This window comes from Eptatretus burgeri, chromosome 5, assembly GCF_056783735.1.
Source record: "Eptatretus burgeri isolate ZD-2024b chromosome 5, Ebu_testis_v1, whole genome shotgun sequence".
Lineage (NCBI taxonomy): Eukaryota > Metazoa > Chordata > Myxini > Myxiniformes > Myxinidae > Eptatretus > Eptatretus burgeri.
The window spans coordinates 37,535,230-37,551,255 of NC_140965.1; the positions used below are offsets into that span (position 1 = coordinate 37,535,230).

Here is a 16,026-nt window from a genome sequence, read left to right on the forward strand (position 1 = left end):
GGGCCCCCCTGCAGTCGCCTTGTGGGCACCTTGCATCTGCCTTGAAAATTCTATAGCCGCCGCAGGGACACCCAAAGGTCACCGTGCGACATCAAATCAAAGACCATACGGCACCCCCACGTTTCGGTCTCCACAATTTATAAATACCCCATGTGGCTACCCAAAAATAAAAAACATATGTGACTGCTACATTGTGTGACCGTGGAAATACTGCGGCCGCCCTATAATTGCTAGTGGCTGTAGATTTGTTTTAGACCCTACGGCCGCCGAGCCAAATGTGACTGAAGCATTAGCAAGCTTCCTCCGGCCAATGGTCTATTAGCTCTGCTACTACATTAGCAGAGTAGGTCGAGTTGCTTTTTTGGTTGGATGCACCTTTTTCCTTTTAATATTAGCGAAGTACACATTAGCTAAGTGAAAGGTAAAACCCGACAAATAAATATTAGTAAATAAAATATGTAAATATTGGTATGCCGTCCTGATGAGGCTAAATAAACATGAAATCCAGATAGTTGGCTCCGTTTGATGTTTAACTCATGTTGACCATATCGTCTTTCTTTGTTTGACAGAGTCGCCGGGCCAAGGCCTCCGGATTGGAGGTGACGCTTTGGTGTCGGACTTTATGCCCATTGGAGATCAGGTGAGTGATCGCTACACTCCACATATTTTGATATGTATATACTGTATATAGCCAGTCCTTGTTAACTCAGTCACAGAAGATGAAGGAGGTTATGTTTTCACTCCTCTCTGTTGGGTGGTCACTAGAGTACCCTTATTTTCATTTTTTTCCGTCTGTCTGTATGTATGTATGTATGTATGTATGTTTGTATGTAATGGACAGCTCTGGAGGCCAGAGGAGTCAACCGATTTTGATGAAACTTGACAGGTAGGTTCATACCAGGATCTAGTTCTAAGCTTTTGAGCACCGTTGCTATAGACACCACCGTTGCTTAGCAACGGGACTTTGAAATTTTTGAAAAATCCCCAAAAATTTATTTTTTCCTAAATCAAAAATTGGCTTCCAGTCTTTTATGCGCACTATAATCAATCTTTTTGTCAAAATATTTTCAGCCCGATCCGTCAAAAACAGTGTGACGTATGCAATTATGTCGCATCCACCCATGTCGCCTACCGGCTTGTTTGTAAGTTTGAATGTATGTTTGTATGTAATGGACAGCTCTGGAGGCCAGAGGAGTCAACCGATTTTGATGAAACTTGACAGGTAGGTTCATACCAGGATCTAGTTCTATGCTTTTGAGCACCGTTGCTATTGACACCACCGTTGCCTAGCAACGGGACTTTGAAATATTTTAAAAATCCTAAAAAATTTATTTTTTCCAAAATCCAAAATCGGCTTCCACGCTTTTATGTGCACTATAATCACCCTCTTTGTCAAAAATTTTCAGCCTGATCCGTCAAAAACTATGACTAGGATGCAATTATGTAGCGACCACCCATGTCGCCTACTGGCTTGTCTGTCTGTTTGTTTGTCTGTCTGTCTTTGTGCAGGATATCTCAAAAAGTTATTGATGGATTCAGACAAAACTTGGTGGACACGTTTGGTGTGTGACATGAAAGAATTGATACAATTTTGGTGAAAATCCGAATCCGGATCTGGATCCTACAATTTTTTTAAGTGATTTTTCATCATTGAGAGATCGGGCGAAATTAATATATAGCGCGATATCTCAAAAAGTTGTGGACGGATTCGGATGAAACTTGGTGGACAGGTTTGGTGCGTGGCAAGGACAAATTGATTCGATTCTGGTGAAGATCCGAATCCGGATCTGGATACGAGTATCATTTAATATTTCAAGTGATTCTTCACTTTGAGAAATGGGGCCAAAAACGATATATAGCACGATATTTCAAAAACGTATTGCACCCGATATGTTCTCGCGGATCAGGCATTATGTGCCAGAGGTATGCGCTCTACCGAGTGCCCTTCTAGTTTAACGCTGTAGTTATGTTCTTGAAAAGCGCGACCTCAACTGAAACCATTTTAAGCGAATCCAATTTCCCCATAAGAATTGATGAAAATAGGGGGGTTAGGTTCCAGGGAAAAATTTATTTACACATAGAGTATAAGTTTTTTTAAAAAGTGTAATCAAAACAATTGAACATCATCATCTGCAGTGGCTTCCGATCTTCATTGGTTAGCTCTTCTCTGTGTGATTGCAGAAGTTGTGTAAAATCGGCTTCTTCCACCTCATCAAAACCCACCTTATTGGCCAAGCCGAGGATAACTTTCTTCATAGCAAGGACAACATCTTCAAATCCTTTCAAGTCATTGACACATCTAGGCCACAGCTTCCTCCACACACCATTCATGCACACCTGAGTACCTTCAGCCCAGGATCCACTGATGTTATCAATCCACTTGAGGATGTTTCCATCAGTTTAACCTTTAAACACGTGGCAGCTCATCAAGTGGATCACTACCGTGCTTGTCAAACACCTGAGATCAGAGAGGGTGACACAACCCACCGATGTTGTCGATGCACAGCTCGGTGTATACAAGGCCGGCACTGCATGTACTCTGGGTGAGCTTACACACCGGTATTTACGGTATGATGCACACTGTAGCTTCATTAAAACGAGATAAACCATGAATTTGGTACTAAATTAGAGGTAAAACGACTTTGTAATGGAACGGTGAACGACTCTAAACAAATATGTTCTCTAATACATCACGACTTAATAACGAAATGATGTTAACCAGGACGATGTTAAGCGGGGATTTACTGAACTTGCAAATACAACCCATCATTTCGCTGATGGGTATACTAGGGGGGGGGGAGAAAGAGTGAGGGGAGGGAGGGAGAAGGGAGTGGGAGAGATAGAGGATGGTGAGGTGGGGAGGGGAAGGGGTGTTCTGGATGTGCGTACTCATTTTTTTAGGAGACTTGAGGGAAAGTCGAGGGGTTTAAAAAAAAACTGCTAACAAAAAAAAAGCTTTCATTTGTCCAATTCACACATTCTTTGACATCCCCTCCTCTACTCAACCTCTGGAGAGTTGTATGGTGGGAAAGGGGGTTTGGAAGGAGGAAGGGAGGGGGAAGGCAGCACGAGTGGGGCAGGCAGTGTGAGAGGAGGGAGGCAGCCTGAGGGTGAGGGAGGAAACGTGGAGGGGGAGGCAGCATTGGGGGGGGCAGTGTAAAGGAAAGGGGAAGGAATGGGAAGGCAGTGTGAGGGGCGGGAATGGGGAAGGCAATGCGAGGGGAGGGGGGAGGCAGCGAGAGGTGGGTGGAGGCAGAGAGAGGGGGAAGGCAACGTGAGAGAAAGGGAGAGGAAGACAGCGTGAGGGAAGGGGAAGGCAGCATGAGGGAATGGGAAGGTGGCGCGAGTGGACGAGAATGCAGCACAAGAGGATGGGAAGGCAGTGTGAGGGGACGGGAAGGCAGCGTGAGGGGAGGGTCCATCCAGACATAACCACCACCCAGATACGTGCAGAGATACCACCGTCTGGATAGGTGTGGAGATAACCACCATCTGGATACATGCAGAGATAACCACCATCCAGATACGTGCAGAGATACCACCATCTGGATAGGTGTGGAGATAAGCACCATCTGGATACATGCAGAGATAACCACCATCCGGGCATAACCACCATCCAGATATGTTTGGAGACAGAAAGAGAGAGAGAGAGAGAGAGAGGTGGGAGGATGCTGCACTGTATTAAAAGGGGGTGGAGTGAGGATGTGACAAAGAGAGGGAGAGTGGTTGGGGTAGTAGTGATAGGGGAGTTAGCAGAGAATGTTATGTTTTCTGAACAAAACACACACACACACACACACACACACACACACACACACACACACACACACACACACACACACACACACACACACACACACACACACACACACACACACACACACACACACACACACACACACACACACACACACGTCATGTGACAGGTGGAAAAAATTTTGCTCTGTAATTGAGAAAACTTGTTAATATTGTGAATGGCTCTGAAATCGGGTGTTATCAAATGCATTTTGCTTTGAAACTCACAAAGAGAAACCATATAAACCTGGCTTTGTAAAACACTGCACCGAAGCAGGTGTGTTTGTCCATCCATCCACGGACTACTCCCTCAGTTTTTGGGCTCACTCAGCCAATCCTTCTCTGGAACGTTTTGGGGTCCCAGCCGGTGTCCCATGGTGGGTGGGAGGTTTCATGAATACCTCAATACAATCATGATTTTGAGGTTCGATCCGTTCAAAGCTGCTCCCGATCTGGATGTAACATCAGAATGGCGTTTCTCTTCCTTTACCTCTCGAGTGTTTGTAACATTGTATTTTGTGAAATTCATGGTATAGTATTAATTTGTGATTGGAATAATGCGGTTTGAATGAAAATATAAAGGGGTTGACTTTAAAGCAGAATGAGGAAATTATTGTCAGTGGTTCAACCCATGACATTCACAGATTCGACATTTGCAGTTTCACCATTTTTGACCCAAGTCCTTCACGAATCAGCTGTCTAGCAGCTGTCCAGACCCTCCTGTGCATCGTATAAAATAACCAATTGCTTTGGAAACAGTCACGAGGACAAAAGATAAGGTGATCGCTCGTACGCTGCTGAGGTTAAACATCAAAACCTCCAAGATATGGAATGAAACTTTGCCACCACTGCACCCGTAACGAAGCATGCAGGCGTCCATACACCGGCGGAGAGACCCCAAATTACACATCCAAATATACCCTTATATGTACCTCTTCTACCTTGTAGCAACTGCCAACTGCACATCCCGATCGGGACATGAACTGTACCGCCGTCCACTGTAGGGAACTCGGCAAGTGGCTTAAGCACTCAAGCGAGCACTCCAATTAAATGTTTGGCAAGTGATAACGATATCCTAATGTCCAAACTATGTCTAAGTTAGACAAATGAACACTTTTCGAGGAGTCAAAGCTACTGATAAGTTCAAATCTGGAGCTTAAATTTTGTAATTATGCTTAGTTTAAGAGATTCTCGATGTTATCGCATGTGCTGAAATGAAATAAACACACGAATGCTGGTGTCTCCGGGTGTTTATAAGCATTACAATGTACCCAGCGATTTGTAGCTATGATGAATCAGAATTTGATGATATGAGTGAGGAAAGAGAGAGAGAAAAAAACTTTATTGTGAAAAAATCATTGCGGCCTGTTCCAAGCCAAGGCGTGGTTGAGTAGGCCAAAAAACATGGTGGCTTCAGACCAAAGTGAGGTAACCCAGGGTATGCCTTAAGACCCCAGAGAGTGACGTGGCTGAGGCTCAGGGGAGAGGGGAGGGGGGAGAAGACAGTGGGGTATCTGGGGGGGGGTGTATAACAAGTGTTATGTTGCCAGATTATGCAGATTTTATTTAAATTGCATTATTTGTGGGTGGTGGGTGGGTTAAAGTTTCTTATTTTGAAGAGTATATACTTCATGGATGCCCCCAAAGGGCATAATCTCGGATTGTCACTGAAAGGGTCTAATATCTGAATATACAAGATTTTCAAGGATGATGAATGGGAGATTCGTATTCTTTCATTCCTTTATATGTCCTGTTGAGCGGTGTTAATGATATGTTGTGTTTATCACTGCTGAGACCAGCTTCACTGTTTATAGGAAACTGACTAGAGGTATTAAATTGGTATCAATTAATCCTCTAACTTGTGTACATGATATTGTTTTACCCAAAATTTGTATCCCAAAAAAGTTCATGATTCTACATCTTTCCAACGATCAACATACACATACTGGTTGGAAAGATGTAGAATCTGAAACACTGTCCTGCTTCCATTTAAACACGTCCAGGCATAAAAATCCACCCCCCCCAAAAAAATCTTTACCTACGTACCCATTCATTGAGCAGCATGTTACCGGAAACCCAACATTTTTGGGGGGTCGTAGGACAAGAATTTGGAATATGGCCATGGTGCCGGCGATAGCTCGCCGACTCTTCGCAAAGGGCCGCTTGGGACCTTTACCATCCACCAACTATATAATGCCAGCCTATGGGACACCCAGTTGACGTCTTCCCTTTCCTCTCTTTCCTCCATGCTTTTTTTTTTTTTGGATACCTTGTTGAGGCTCAGATGAGAGCGAACACACAATGCACAGCAAAGGGGGGCATGAGGCAAGAGGGGCGGGAGTGGGAAGGATAAAACAGTGGGGAACAGAGACATTAGGAGATCTGTGGAAGGCAGAGGTATGGGGCGGGGAACACGGGGTATACAAGATAGACATTCCAGGGACTTTCAGGAAGGAAAGCAGGGAATTTGAAGGAGGTGGGTTTGGGGTGGATTAACTGGGGTGGAAAAGATTGAGGATTTCAATGGGGGAGGATAAGAGGTGGTGGTGAACAGCTGTTTTGAAGGCCTGGAAGGAAGAATGGGATTGAAGAGAAAAAGGCAGGAAAAAAGAGGAATGAAAGAGTGAAGGTGAGCACTGATTCGTGATTTTGGTAGTTTTACCAGAAGGGGGTTGTTGGTGGACCTTGAGCGCCCTGCGGAAATGTGGTGGGGGCAAATCGCAGACACAGCAGGGGGGAGGGGAGACCAGAGAGGAGAGGATAGAAGACAGAGAGACCACCAACCTGTGTGTGGTGAGAGAGAGAGTGAGAGGCCCAAAGACACAGCCTCAACAAGGGAGATGCCAATGATCCGAAATGCCCTGGTTTCGACAGCGTGAAGCCGAGAAAGGTGGGAGGCAGGAGCACCAGCCCAGATGGGAGAGCAGTACTCCATCAAGCTGTGGACAAAAGCTTTGTAAGTGGTCAGGAGCTCAGGTGGGCCGAGGAAAGACTTTGCACGACGGAGCATTCCCAGTTCGCGACTGGCTCTGGAGACCAAGTTGGATATGTGGCTTTCCCTGGAAAGGTCATGGCAGATAGTGAGACCCAGAAGCTTGAAAGAAAGGACTTCCTCCAGAGGATTGTGGAGAAAGTGGAGGGGTGGGGGGGTTCCACTTCCCTCATTGCCCAAGTCTCCCTCCATTTTATCCTTCAACCCTTCTCTTGGTGTTTCCCCTTTATTTCCACTGTTCCTTTGTTCTGTTTGCATTCTGATCCATTCAGTATTCTAACTCCTCCCACAAGCCTTGACTTTGTATAACAATATTGTATGTATGTATTTGTGTGTGTATATATGTATATATATATATATATATATATATATATATATATATATATATATATATATATATATATATATATATATATATATATATATATATATATATATATATATATACACGTGTACTATATAAATGAGAACATATTGACACATAGCTCGATGAATAAGCATTTCCAGCAATTGTGCAGTTGATGAATCTCTACACAAAGACTGCTCTAAATATTAGTTGAAGTATAAACACACGTTGTGAAGTCGTTGTTTCTGTTTCAAAGCAAATTTACACGTTTGTGAAAAAAACCATATCTGACGCGAATAAGCACAACAATGACATTGTTCTCCTTTGGGATGCTGTCAGCGTGTATATAACATAATTTGGAGGTCCAGTGCGTCGGTGTTCACTTCACGGGGCCGTAAACGCAATGGTCGGTACAAACGAACCTTCAAATTGAAAAATCAAACCTGCTTTTGGAACTTTGCCATCACATGGCTGGCGAATTGACAAGGCTTTGCCACCGCTGACAGAACCACTTTGTGATTCAACAAAGGGTCTGTTGGAAGAGGATGATCGAAGAAGTAATTGGGATATGAAATGATACGTGCAGAGGCTTTGGGAAGAACTCCAGCGAGTTCCCAAACGAGTGTGTATTTGAGTTTGCACCACCGACATTGATTTACCATCATCGTCAAGTTTCCATTTCATTGCACTGGCTTCATTAAATCTCTTGGTTTGAGGGCCGGAAGCTTTCAGGTGAGGCCCGTGTATGCTGCAAACAATGAATTTATCGGGCGATGAATGTGATGGCCTCATTGTGTGTGGTACGTATGGCAGCTTTGTTGCTGTGGGAAAAGGGGAATTGCGCATTTGGATCACGAAAAGGATATGGTTGACAACATGTCCCCCCCTCCCCCCTTTTCTCTTGTTGGTTCCATAAAGACCTGGAAAACGGATCTTTGTCGAAAATGGAATACTAAGTGCACGGACCTGCAAGGTCACTTGGTGAATTGCAGGCCCGACAGCCCACGTAGGCTCGTGAAAAAGTAATTTGCATGAGTCTTTGCCCATTTCTCGTCGGTGGCTAGTTTTCAAAGAAGATGTTACTCGAGCGAGAAACTCACACTCGTTACACAGAGGCGGCGCTGGTGATAAGGTTCGTGTATAAACTCGAAATGCGCACTTTGCACCTGTTGCGCAATTATTACCTGATGCAAAATGAAGACGAAAAGCATTCCAATAGCCTCATCCTTTTGGCTTGCGGAGTATCTGGCCTGTGATAAAACATGCAAATGATAGAAGATGGACGAGACCTTATTGTTTGAGTGATCACCTTGAAGTCTGTTCACTTTTCACGACTCGTCTCTTTCCACTCTCCACCCATCGCAATGCAACACGCCATCACAACCCCACCACCCACTCCTCCTTCTCTAGGAAAGAACATGCAACACTTTTTCACTGGAGGTTAAATAGTCTATAAAAATAGAACCGCAGGGCTGAGACGGCTCCACCTGCACTTGCAAACTAAGTGATGTCGTGGAAAAGCCCAAACGAGTCATGGATCTCCTTTAACCTCCCTCGGTGCACTAATGGTTAATGTGTCTGCTCTGAGTCTGGGAAGTCAATGGTTCCAACTCCAGCTGAGTCATGCTGAAGACCTTAACCCTACTCCTACCAACAGTGGTTTTTTTGGACACCAGGTGTGCATTTTGATGTTATTTGTATATTAGTTTAACAATGCATTTCATATTTTATTAATTCATTTATCTATATGTGCAGGTGATAAATATATATGATGTTTAAAGATCCTGCATTGCTGCACAGAGTTACAAGGAAATCCTTTCTGGGATCCAAAAAGATCCTGGTTGTTTTCTTCATGTTTTTTTACATATATGATTGGTTCACATGGTATTTGTATCAAGCAAGTCCATGAGTTTTTAAAAAAGTTTTTTTTAAAAAAAGTTTTATACTTATATTTGTTTACCTTATCACGAACACTTCATCCAATCAAAATGTTTCCTCGTTAATGTGAAACTTCAGCAGATTGAATGAAATTTAATGTTTCTGAGTTGGGGTCATCAAAGTCCCAAATTGGTGGATTAATTTTAGAATTTATATTTATTAATTTTTTTCTAATGTTTGTTAACATTATCAGTAAAACATGATGTCTAGTCACATTGATGTGAAACTTTGGCAGATATATTGCGATTGGATGGTTTTCAGTTGTGGTCCGAAAAGACCCTTGATGATAAGATGAGGTTGTAAAAATATGTTGGTAGAATTCGGGTTAAAAAATGGTACGTGCTGCTTCCTTGCACGATGCTCAGCATTTAAGAGAACAGAGCATGAACAATCAACCATAGGTTGGGAATAATAGCGCAGGCTTTGATGGGCCTAATGGCCTCATCCTGCGACAAAAGCTCCTTGTTAGGGAATATTATTATTAAAAGCTGGAACTGTTGGCGATTTTAGGGAAATGACGTTTTCCAGAATTATAAACTTGAGAATTCTGGGTCACGTGGCTTTATGTAAGATCTACCACTCATTGAACGTGTTTTGCATGAGAAAGCTAACCTTGGCATTTCCTCCACCAAGGCAAACGGTTTTCACAAGTTTATAGACCCATGTAGAGTAAACAGAGCTCGGGTAGAAACCCAGCTGACACGAGACGTTCCTGCAACGTTGCAACGGCGGCTAAAATGTCGCTGCAACGTTTTCAAAACGTCTCTTGTTGGCTGCGGTTGCGACATCGTAGTGTACGTACTTGTATCACTGCACGTTTCATCCAGTTTCATGCAGACCACGCACACGGATTCGGGACTCACTTTGGGTGCAGACCATGTTCGTTCAGTGACGATTTGTGGTGCAGTAAAGGGATTTCTACCAGTTCTCATTAAAAAAAAATCCTGATATCAATTGAGATAAGCATGCAAATTGTGGGGTTAATAGCATCATGTGTTAAAAAAACAAATACAGTGGTAAATTTATAAATGTAAAAATATCTCGAGTTATCTTACAGCCTTCTCACAGAGCAATAATGTTATAGAGGTAAGGGTTGCAAAATGATGTCATAATGAGTAACGTGGATGCCATTCTTTTTAAGGGTTGTGTGTTTGTGTGTGTTGTAACCATCTGTGAGTTCCAACCATTTGAGTGCAACATTCACTCAGATGCTGGTATCCACAATTTATATAGAACAATTTCATGGTTTTTAATTCTCGAATTAGCTTCTGCAACAAACAATATAACTTTTTGTTGATGCTCAATATTGTTCGTTTTTGTTTTTTTTTTGCTCAATGTTGTTTTTGTTAACTATGATGCTCTATCAATATCCATCGACGTATATAAAGTGACCTATGTATTTATTTTATCGATGTACTAAAAGTTGTCTGCGTATTGTTATAAGATATGCACATGAGCCATTTCTCTTTCATTATGTACAGTGAATGGAAAGAAGCGACTGGAGCACGTTTTGAGGTCCTTGGAAGTGAACCGGGCTATCCCACATCCAGGGCCAAATTGAGTTGCGTACACTCTTATACAAGAATAAGCTTTGAATGTCAGTCGAAGTTTGCTGATTTCCAGTTTCCAAAATTTTTTTGGAGGGCGATAGATGAATGGGATTCTATATGGGAACCTGAACTTTGAACCCTCTTTTCTCACAACTTGCATCATGTTGAATAGTCTGGTTTCCTTCTCAGTGGTGCATTTTAAGATTTATTATGACCATTACAAACACAAGTAAACGGAATATACTGAACGGACATTTGTATCGTTCAAAACAGTTCTTTTCTGGTTATGATTTTAGTTGCTCTAAATCACCTTATTAAAAGTTGTCGCGACGTTACACCAACCGGTATTCATGCATACACAATACAAGGTATTTTGATTGCGAAAAAAAAAAACTGGCGGGTGTTTGGAATACATATACAAGCACAGCTAGCTTTTGAATTGCTTTTGTGTTTGTATAACGCAGCTCAAAACGTGTAACCTTCACACTCGCTCTAATAAGAATCACTTCTCAGACCCACACCTCTCACCCAGACAACTGATCTCGTGCTCCCACCCTCTGTGCACGCGACGCGCAACACCCACCCAGAAGTGAGCATGACAGTTGACAGCCATGGAGCGCTCGATCAGCTCATCGGGGCAATCGAGTAGAGGACGACCTGCCACCACGCCAGCGTTGTTCACCAGCACCGTGACCTCCCCTACCTCGGCTCGCACCCTCTCGGCAGTGCAGTACACATCTGCACGCCGGCTGATGTCGCACGTGTACGCGCGGACACGCGCCCCGCTCGCACGCAGCGCCTCCGCCGTCGCCTCGTTGGCGACTTCGTTGATGTCCCAAAGGACGAGCGATGCGCCGCGCTCTGCGAACTCTCTGGCGAAGAGACGACCCAAACCACCACCGGCTCCAGTGACCAAGCACACCTCCCCCGCGACGCTCTTCTCTGGCGGTTTGAAGACCCAGCGCAGAGCGGCTTGTACGAAAGCCATCACAACCCTGAACGCCACCAACACCAGCTCTGCAGCTATATTCATGGTGTCCTTCCAGCGGATCTGGAGCCACCCAATGAAGTTGCAGCAATCTCGCAATTGTCAACGCTATCCGAGAGGCGGTGGCCGAACGTCCACCAGTAGTTTTTTCTCGAGTCGTAGTGGTTTGCCCAAAGCTCTGGTTTTATCAGTGTCCTGCATGTTCACCCTCCCCCCCAACCCCCAATCGCCACCACTACCACCACCACCTCACTAATAAACGGACACGCCTGGCTCACCGCCCCTCAACACATCCCTCCGCCCGTCTGAGCTCTCTTTCTGTGTAATAGTGAGGATCAAACAGCTGTCTACAAAACTCCTGGCTTAATGAGCGGCCTTGGGTCTACAAATTACGCACGTGAATATCCAGCAACCGTTTCTCTTTGATTTAAACCCCTTACCCAAATTCACCACTCGTTGTTTTGCGATTGGTCTTGACTCTTGATCTTTCTTGGTCCATCTCTCTCAATTATATTTCCATCAGTATTAGCTACATTTGGCTTGAATACAAAAGCACGGAATAATTTATGATGGCAAGGAAACTTTTGAGCAGTTTGTTGTGTTTCTATCACAGAGTCATATTAGTTTATCTGGGTCACAAGGTGTCTCGTGGTGGTATCAACTTCAAGGCCAAGTCTGAGTCTTACATTCCTGCTCATTAAAAGTTCACATGGCATGTTTACCAAACTTAAAATCATATCTACACTTGATTCATATATAACACATAACATATTTAACACAGATGTGTGACCATTAATGTCTTTATGCATGTGGATCTATGTTGCCTGAGGAAGTTGAATTCTGCAGTAGGGCGTATTAAAATACCAACCCAAGTGTTTCAACGCTGAAGAAGTCACATAAACGTCTTCATGTTGGGGACGTGACTCTAACTCCACAAAATACGAACTTTACTACGACCACTAGTATTACTCTACTACTTTAACGGCCCCAATTATAAAAACGTTTTAGGTCCAAATCTTTCATGAACAAGCTGGCCAGGCTTGACGTTCGATTGAACATGACAAGGATTTGTCATATGTTCAGGGTGCCGGCGATAACTCGACTACTCTTCTCAAAGGACACTGTGTGAGCTTTAACGTCCACCAACTAATGTAGGCAGATGGGACACCAAATTTTAACACACAACTGATGGACGGCACACACATTGATGTATAGCATTGAATGGGAAACACCAGGGTGATAGTTTATAGCTGGGTCGAGATTCAAACACACAGGCGAGACATCTCATGGGGTAAGTGTGCATACCTCAAGGCTATCCTGCACAAACGATTGCAACAAATTACAAGGGTTGGGAAATTGGTTTTGGGCTTAAATGTTGCGATAACACCATACATATGTACTGAAAGCAGGGGTTACCCAGCGCTGCCCAGGAGAGAGGGTAGTGGAGGAACGGGATAACCTGCCCTGCTCGACACGGTGTACTTTTCCCGGCGGTGATTTCGGGACGTGTTGGACATTGAAAAGCTATGGAGTTATTGGCCTCACTGTGGTTAATTTTTGCCTGCGGGCCAGCGGCAGCAATGCTTGACTGCACATCCCCCTTTGTAGCGGCCTTTAGTGGCCTCAAAACGGACGTCAAGGCCAACGTCTGCCAGCTTGTAACCTTGCCCACATTCTGAAGTATAAACACCCAAAATATGGGGCTTCTTGGTGCTACAATTCGGCCATGAAAGAAAATACACAAACAAACACACAAACTCCCGGGGCGTCCGGTGCTCACACCACTCACACTTTGGAGTGTGTGTGTGTGTGTGTGTGTGTGTGTGTGTGTGTGTGTGTGTGTGTGTGTGTGTGTGTGTGTGTGTGTGTGTGTGTGTATATATATATATATATATATATATATATATATATATATATATATATATATATATATATATATATATATATATATATATATATATATATATATACACATCCTGGTGTTGGCACAGTGGTTATGGCAGTGGCTTGGGATCCAAAAGGTCCTGAGTTCAAGCCCCGTTGGGCCATTGAATTAATACACCAGGGGGTTGACTCAGCCTGTCATCCTTCCGAGGTCGGCGAAATGAGTACCAGTGTACTGGGCCGGTGTATACCCTGGTTAAAATAGGTGTACCATATCCCTGTGTCGTAAGAGGCGACCAGGGTTGCGTCAGGAAGGGCATCCGGCGTAAAACATGTGCCAAATCACTATGCGGATCATACGGATGATCCGCTGTGGCGACCCCTAACGGGAGCAGCCGAAAGAAGAAGATAGATATATATATATATATATATATATATATATATATATATATATATATATATATATATATATATATGTATATATATATATATATATATATATATATATATGTACATATATATATATATATATATATATATATATATATATATATATATATATATATATATATATATATATATATATATATATATATATATATATATATATATATATATATATATATATATATATATATATATATATGTATATATGTACATATATATATATATATATGTATATATGTACATATATATATATATATATGTATATATGTACATATATATATATATGTATATATGTACATATATATATATATGTATATATGTACATATATATATATGTATATATGTATATATATATACATATATATATACATATATATATATATATATATATATATATGTACACATATATATATATATATATATATATATATATATATATATATATATATATATATATATACATATAAAAAACATATATATTGTTGTGCACCGGGGGTCGGGTGAGAAGACCACTCGGTGGGCGAAGCGATGTCGATTCCCACCAGACTCCCCGGAATTGTGGGCCGTCGCACATGGATAATTCCGTGATGCGGTGGTCGCTTAACTGACCGTGGACGCCAATAACTCAACCGCGTGACCTAGGGTCCTCCCGTCTATGGGTTAATCGGGTTACCGAATTAATCACATGGTTTAATTACCAGGGAACCATGCCCTCGGTATGCCTTGTCTGAACTGGATCACTCTCCTGGATCGGATCACTTTTCCAGATCGGATGCAGCCGAGCGACACTGTCAAGGAAGTACCGGATAAAAGGAACGGATTCTAGGGACTAAAGTCCCGGCTTGAGTAGGATTCGGACCATGCTGGACCAATGGGAGAAAAGACAAACATGAGCAGGGAACATTCCTAATAATGATAATTTATTAACAAGCAGGCGAGGAAAAATATGTGGCAGAGTAAAGATTTATTGGGGTATGTTATGCAGGAATCGGGGAGAGAGGTGTGGTACGACAATAATACAAGCAACTTACGAAAGCAGACACAGAGCAAACTTGATGCAAAATTAATAACAGTAACAACAATGATCTTCTACAGACTTACTTAGCAGACAGGCCCCAGCACACTCAGACACCCACAGAAAAAGAAACCCCGATGAGAAGGGACTTTTGCAACCAAGGAGGAGGGGAGTTGAGCTTGTGCTCTGGGTACCTGGGCGCCCGATGGCACGATGTGCCACCAATACGTTTCGGGGGTGGATGCTCCATGGTGCGGTACCCGACATTAGTCGCATTGTCTCTGGCCCCAGCCGCACATGTGGAGATTGTGTTCTGAAGGAGGAGCTTGAGTGGAGAAGGGTGGAGTCCAGAGTGCGAGGGTGGAGTAGTGGGTGGGACAAGGTAGGCGGGTGGGGTCGAGGTCGAGGCATGGGCGGAGATGAGAAGCAGGAGGCAGGTTGACGAGGCGAGGCATGGGAGGAGACTAGAAGCAGGAGGGAAGAACAGGAACACACCGCGTGAAAACGCACCCACACGAGACGGAGGAACTTCTCCGTCTTTTATAGGGCCCGAAGCTCGGGGGGAGGGGCCATGCCGAATTCAACATCATCGGCAGAATCGGGCGCTTCGATTGGCCCCGACCCCTCACATGGCCCAACAGCTTGGGCCGGAATCCTCCTCAGTTCGTTTCTGGCAAGGCCACTCCAAATATTGGAATATTGTGCTCTGACTCCACAAGATGACATGAATTGCCCACACCAAAATCAGCATGCGAATCACAAGTAAATGTTCATCGGGTCTGGTCCCCTTGTCCTTGGGTGAACCGACCATGGACCCGCAATCTCCGGAGAACCTCACGGACCGACCACATATCCTCCATCGGAGCCGCTCGCGGATCCCGGCGTGTTCGCTCTGAGATCTTGGGTCATCGTTGACCGCACGTCGTGTCAGGTGAAGAACGGTACGCTATGGTAAACGAGACGAGGGGGCAAGCAGGGGAGAGGTTACCATGGATCGTCGCGCTGTGGAAAGCGAGAGGAGGGGCAAAGCAGGGCAGAGGGTACAGTGGATCATCGTGCGACATGCTGTGG

The 16,026-nt window shown here is 43.7% G+C and overlaps 2 protein-coding genes across 4 annotated transcripts in view; one reads left to right on the plus strand and one right to left on the minus strand.

Annotated features, from left to right (window-relative positions):
* Positions 1–10,663, plus strand: part of LOC147026252 (uncharacterized) — a 152,906-nt gene extending 142,243 nt beyond the window's left edge. For 2 of the 3 annotated variants that reach the window (XM_085881490.1, XM_085881491.1), the window contains 2 exons: positions 570–640; positions 2,182–2,759. In XM_085881490.1, coding sequence (XP_085737616.1) covers positions 570–640; positions 2,182–2,547 — 437 coding nt within the window. In that variant the 3' untranslated portion in view covers positions 2,548–2,759. Of the gene's footprint in view, positions 1–569; positions 641–2,181; positions 2,760–10,552 lie in introns of those variants that run through there. The other variant, XR_015058250.1, reaches the window with a different exon arrangement.
* The window catches only part of RDH10 (retinol dehydrogenase 10), a 74,062-nt gene extending 62,247 nt beyond the window's left edge, over positions 1–11,815 (minus strand). Inside the window, exon 1 of the mRNA XM_085881489.1 lies at positions 11,205–11,815. Within this exon, the coding sequence (XP_085737615.1) occupies positions 11,205–11,654 (450 nt within the window). The 5' untranslated portion in view covers positions 11,655–11,815. The remainder of the gene's footprint in view (positions 1–11,204) is intronic.
* Between the last annotated feature and the right edge of the window lie 4,211 nt (positions 11,816–16,026).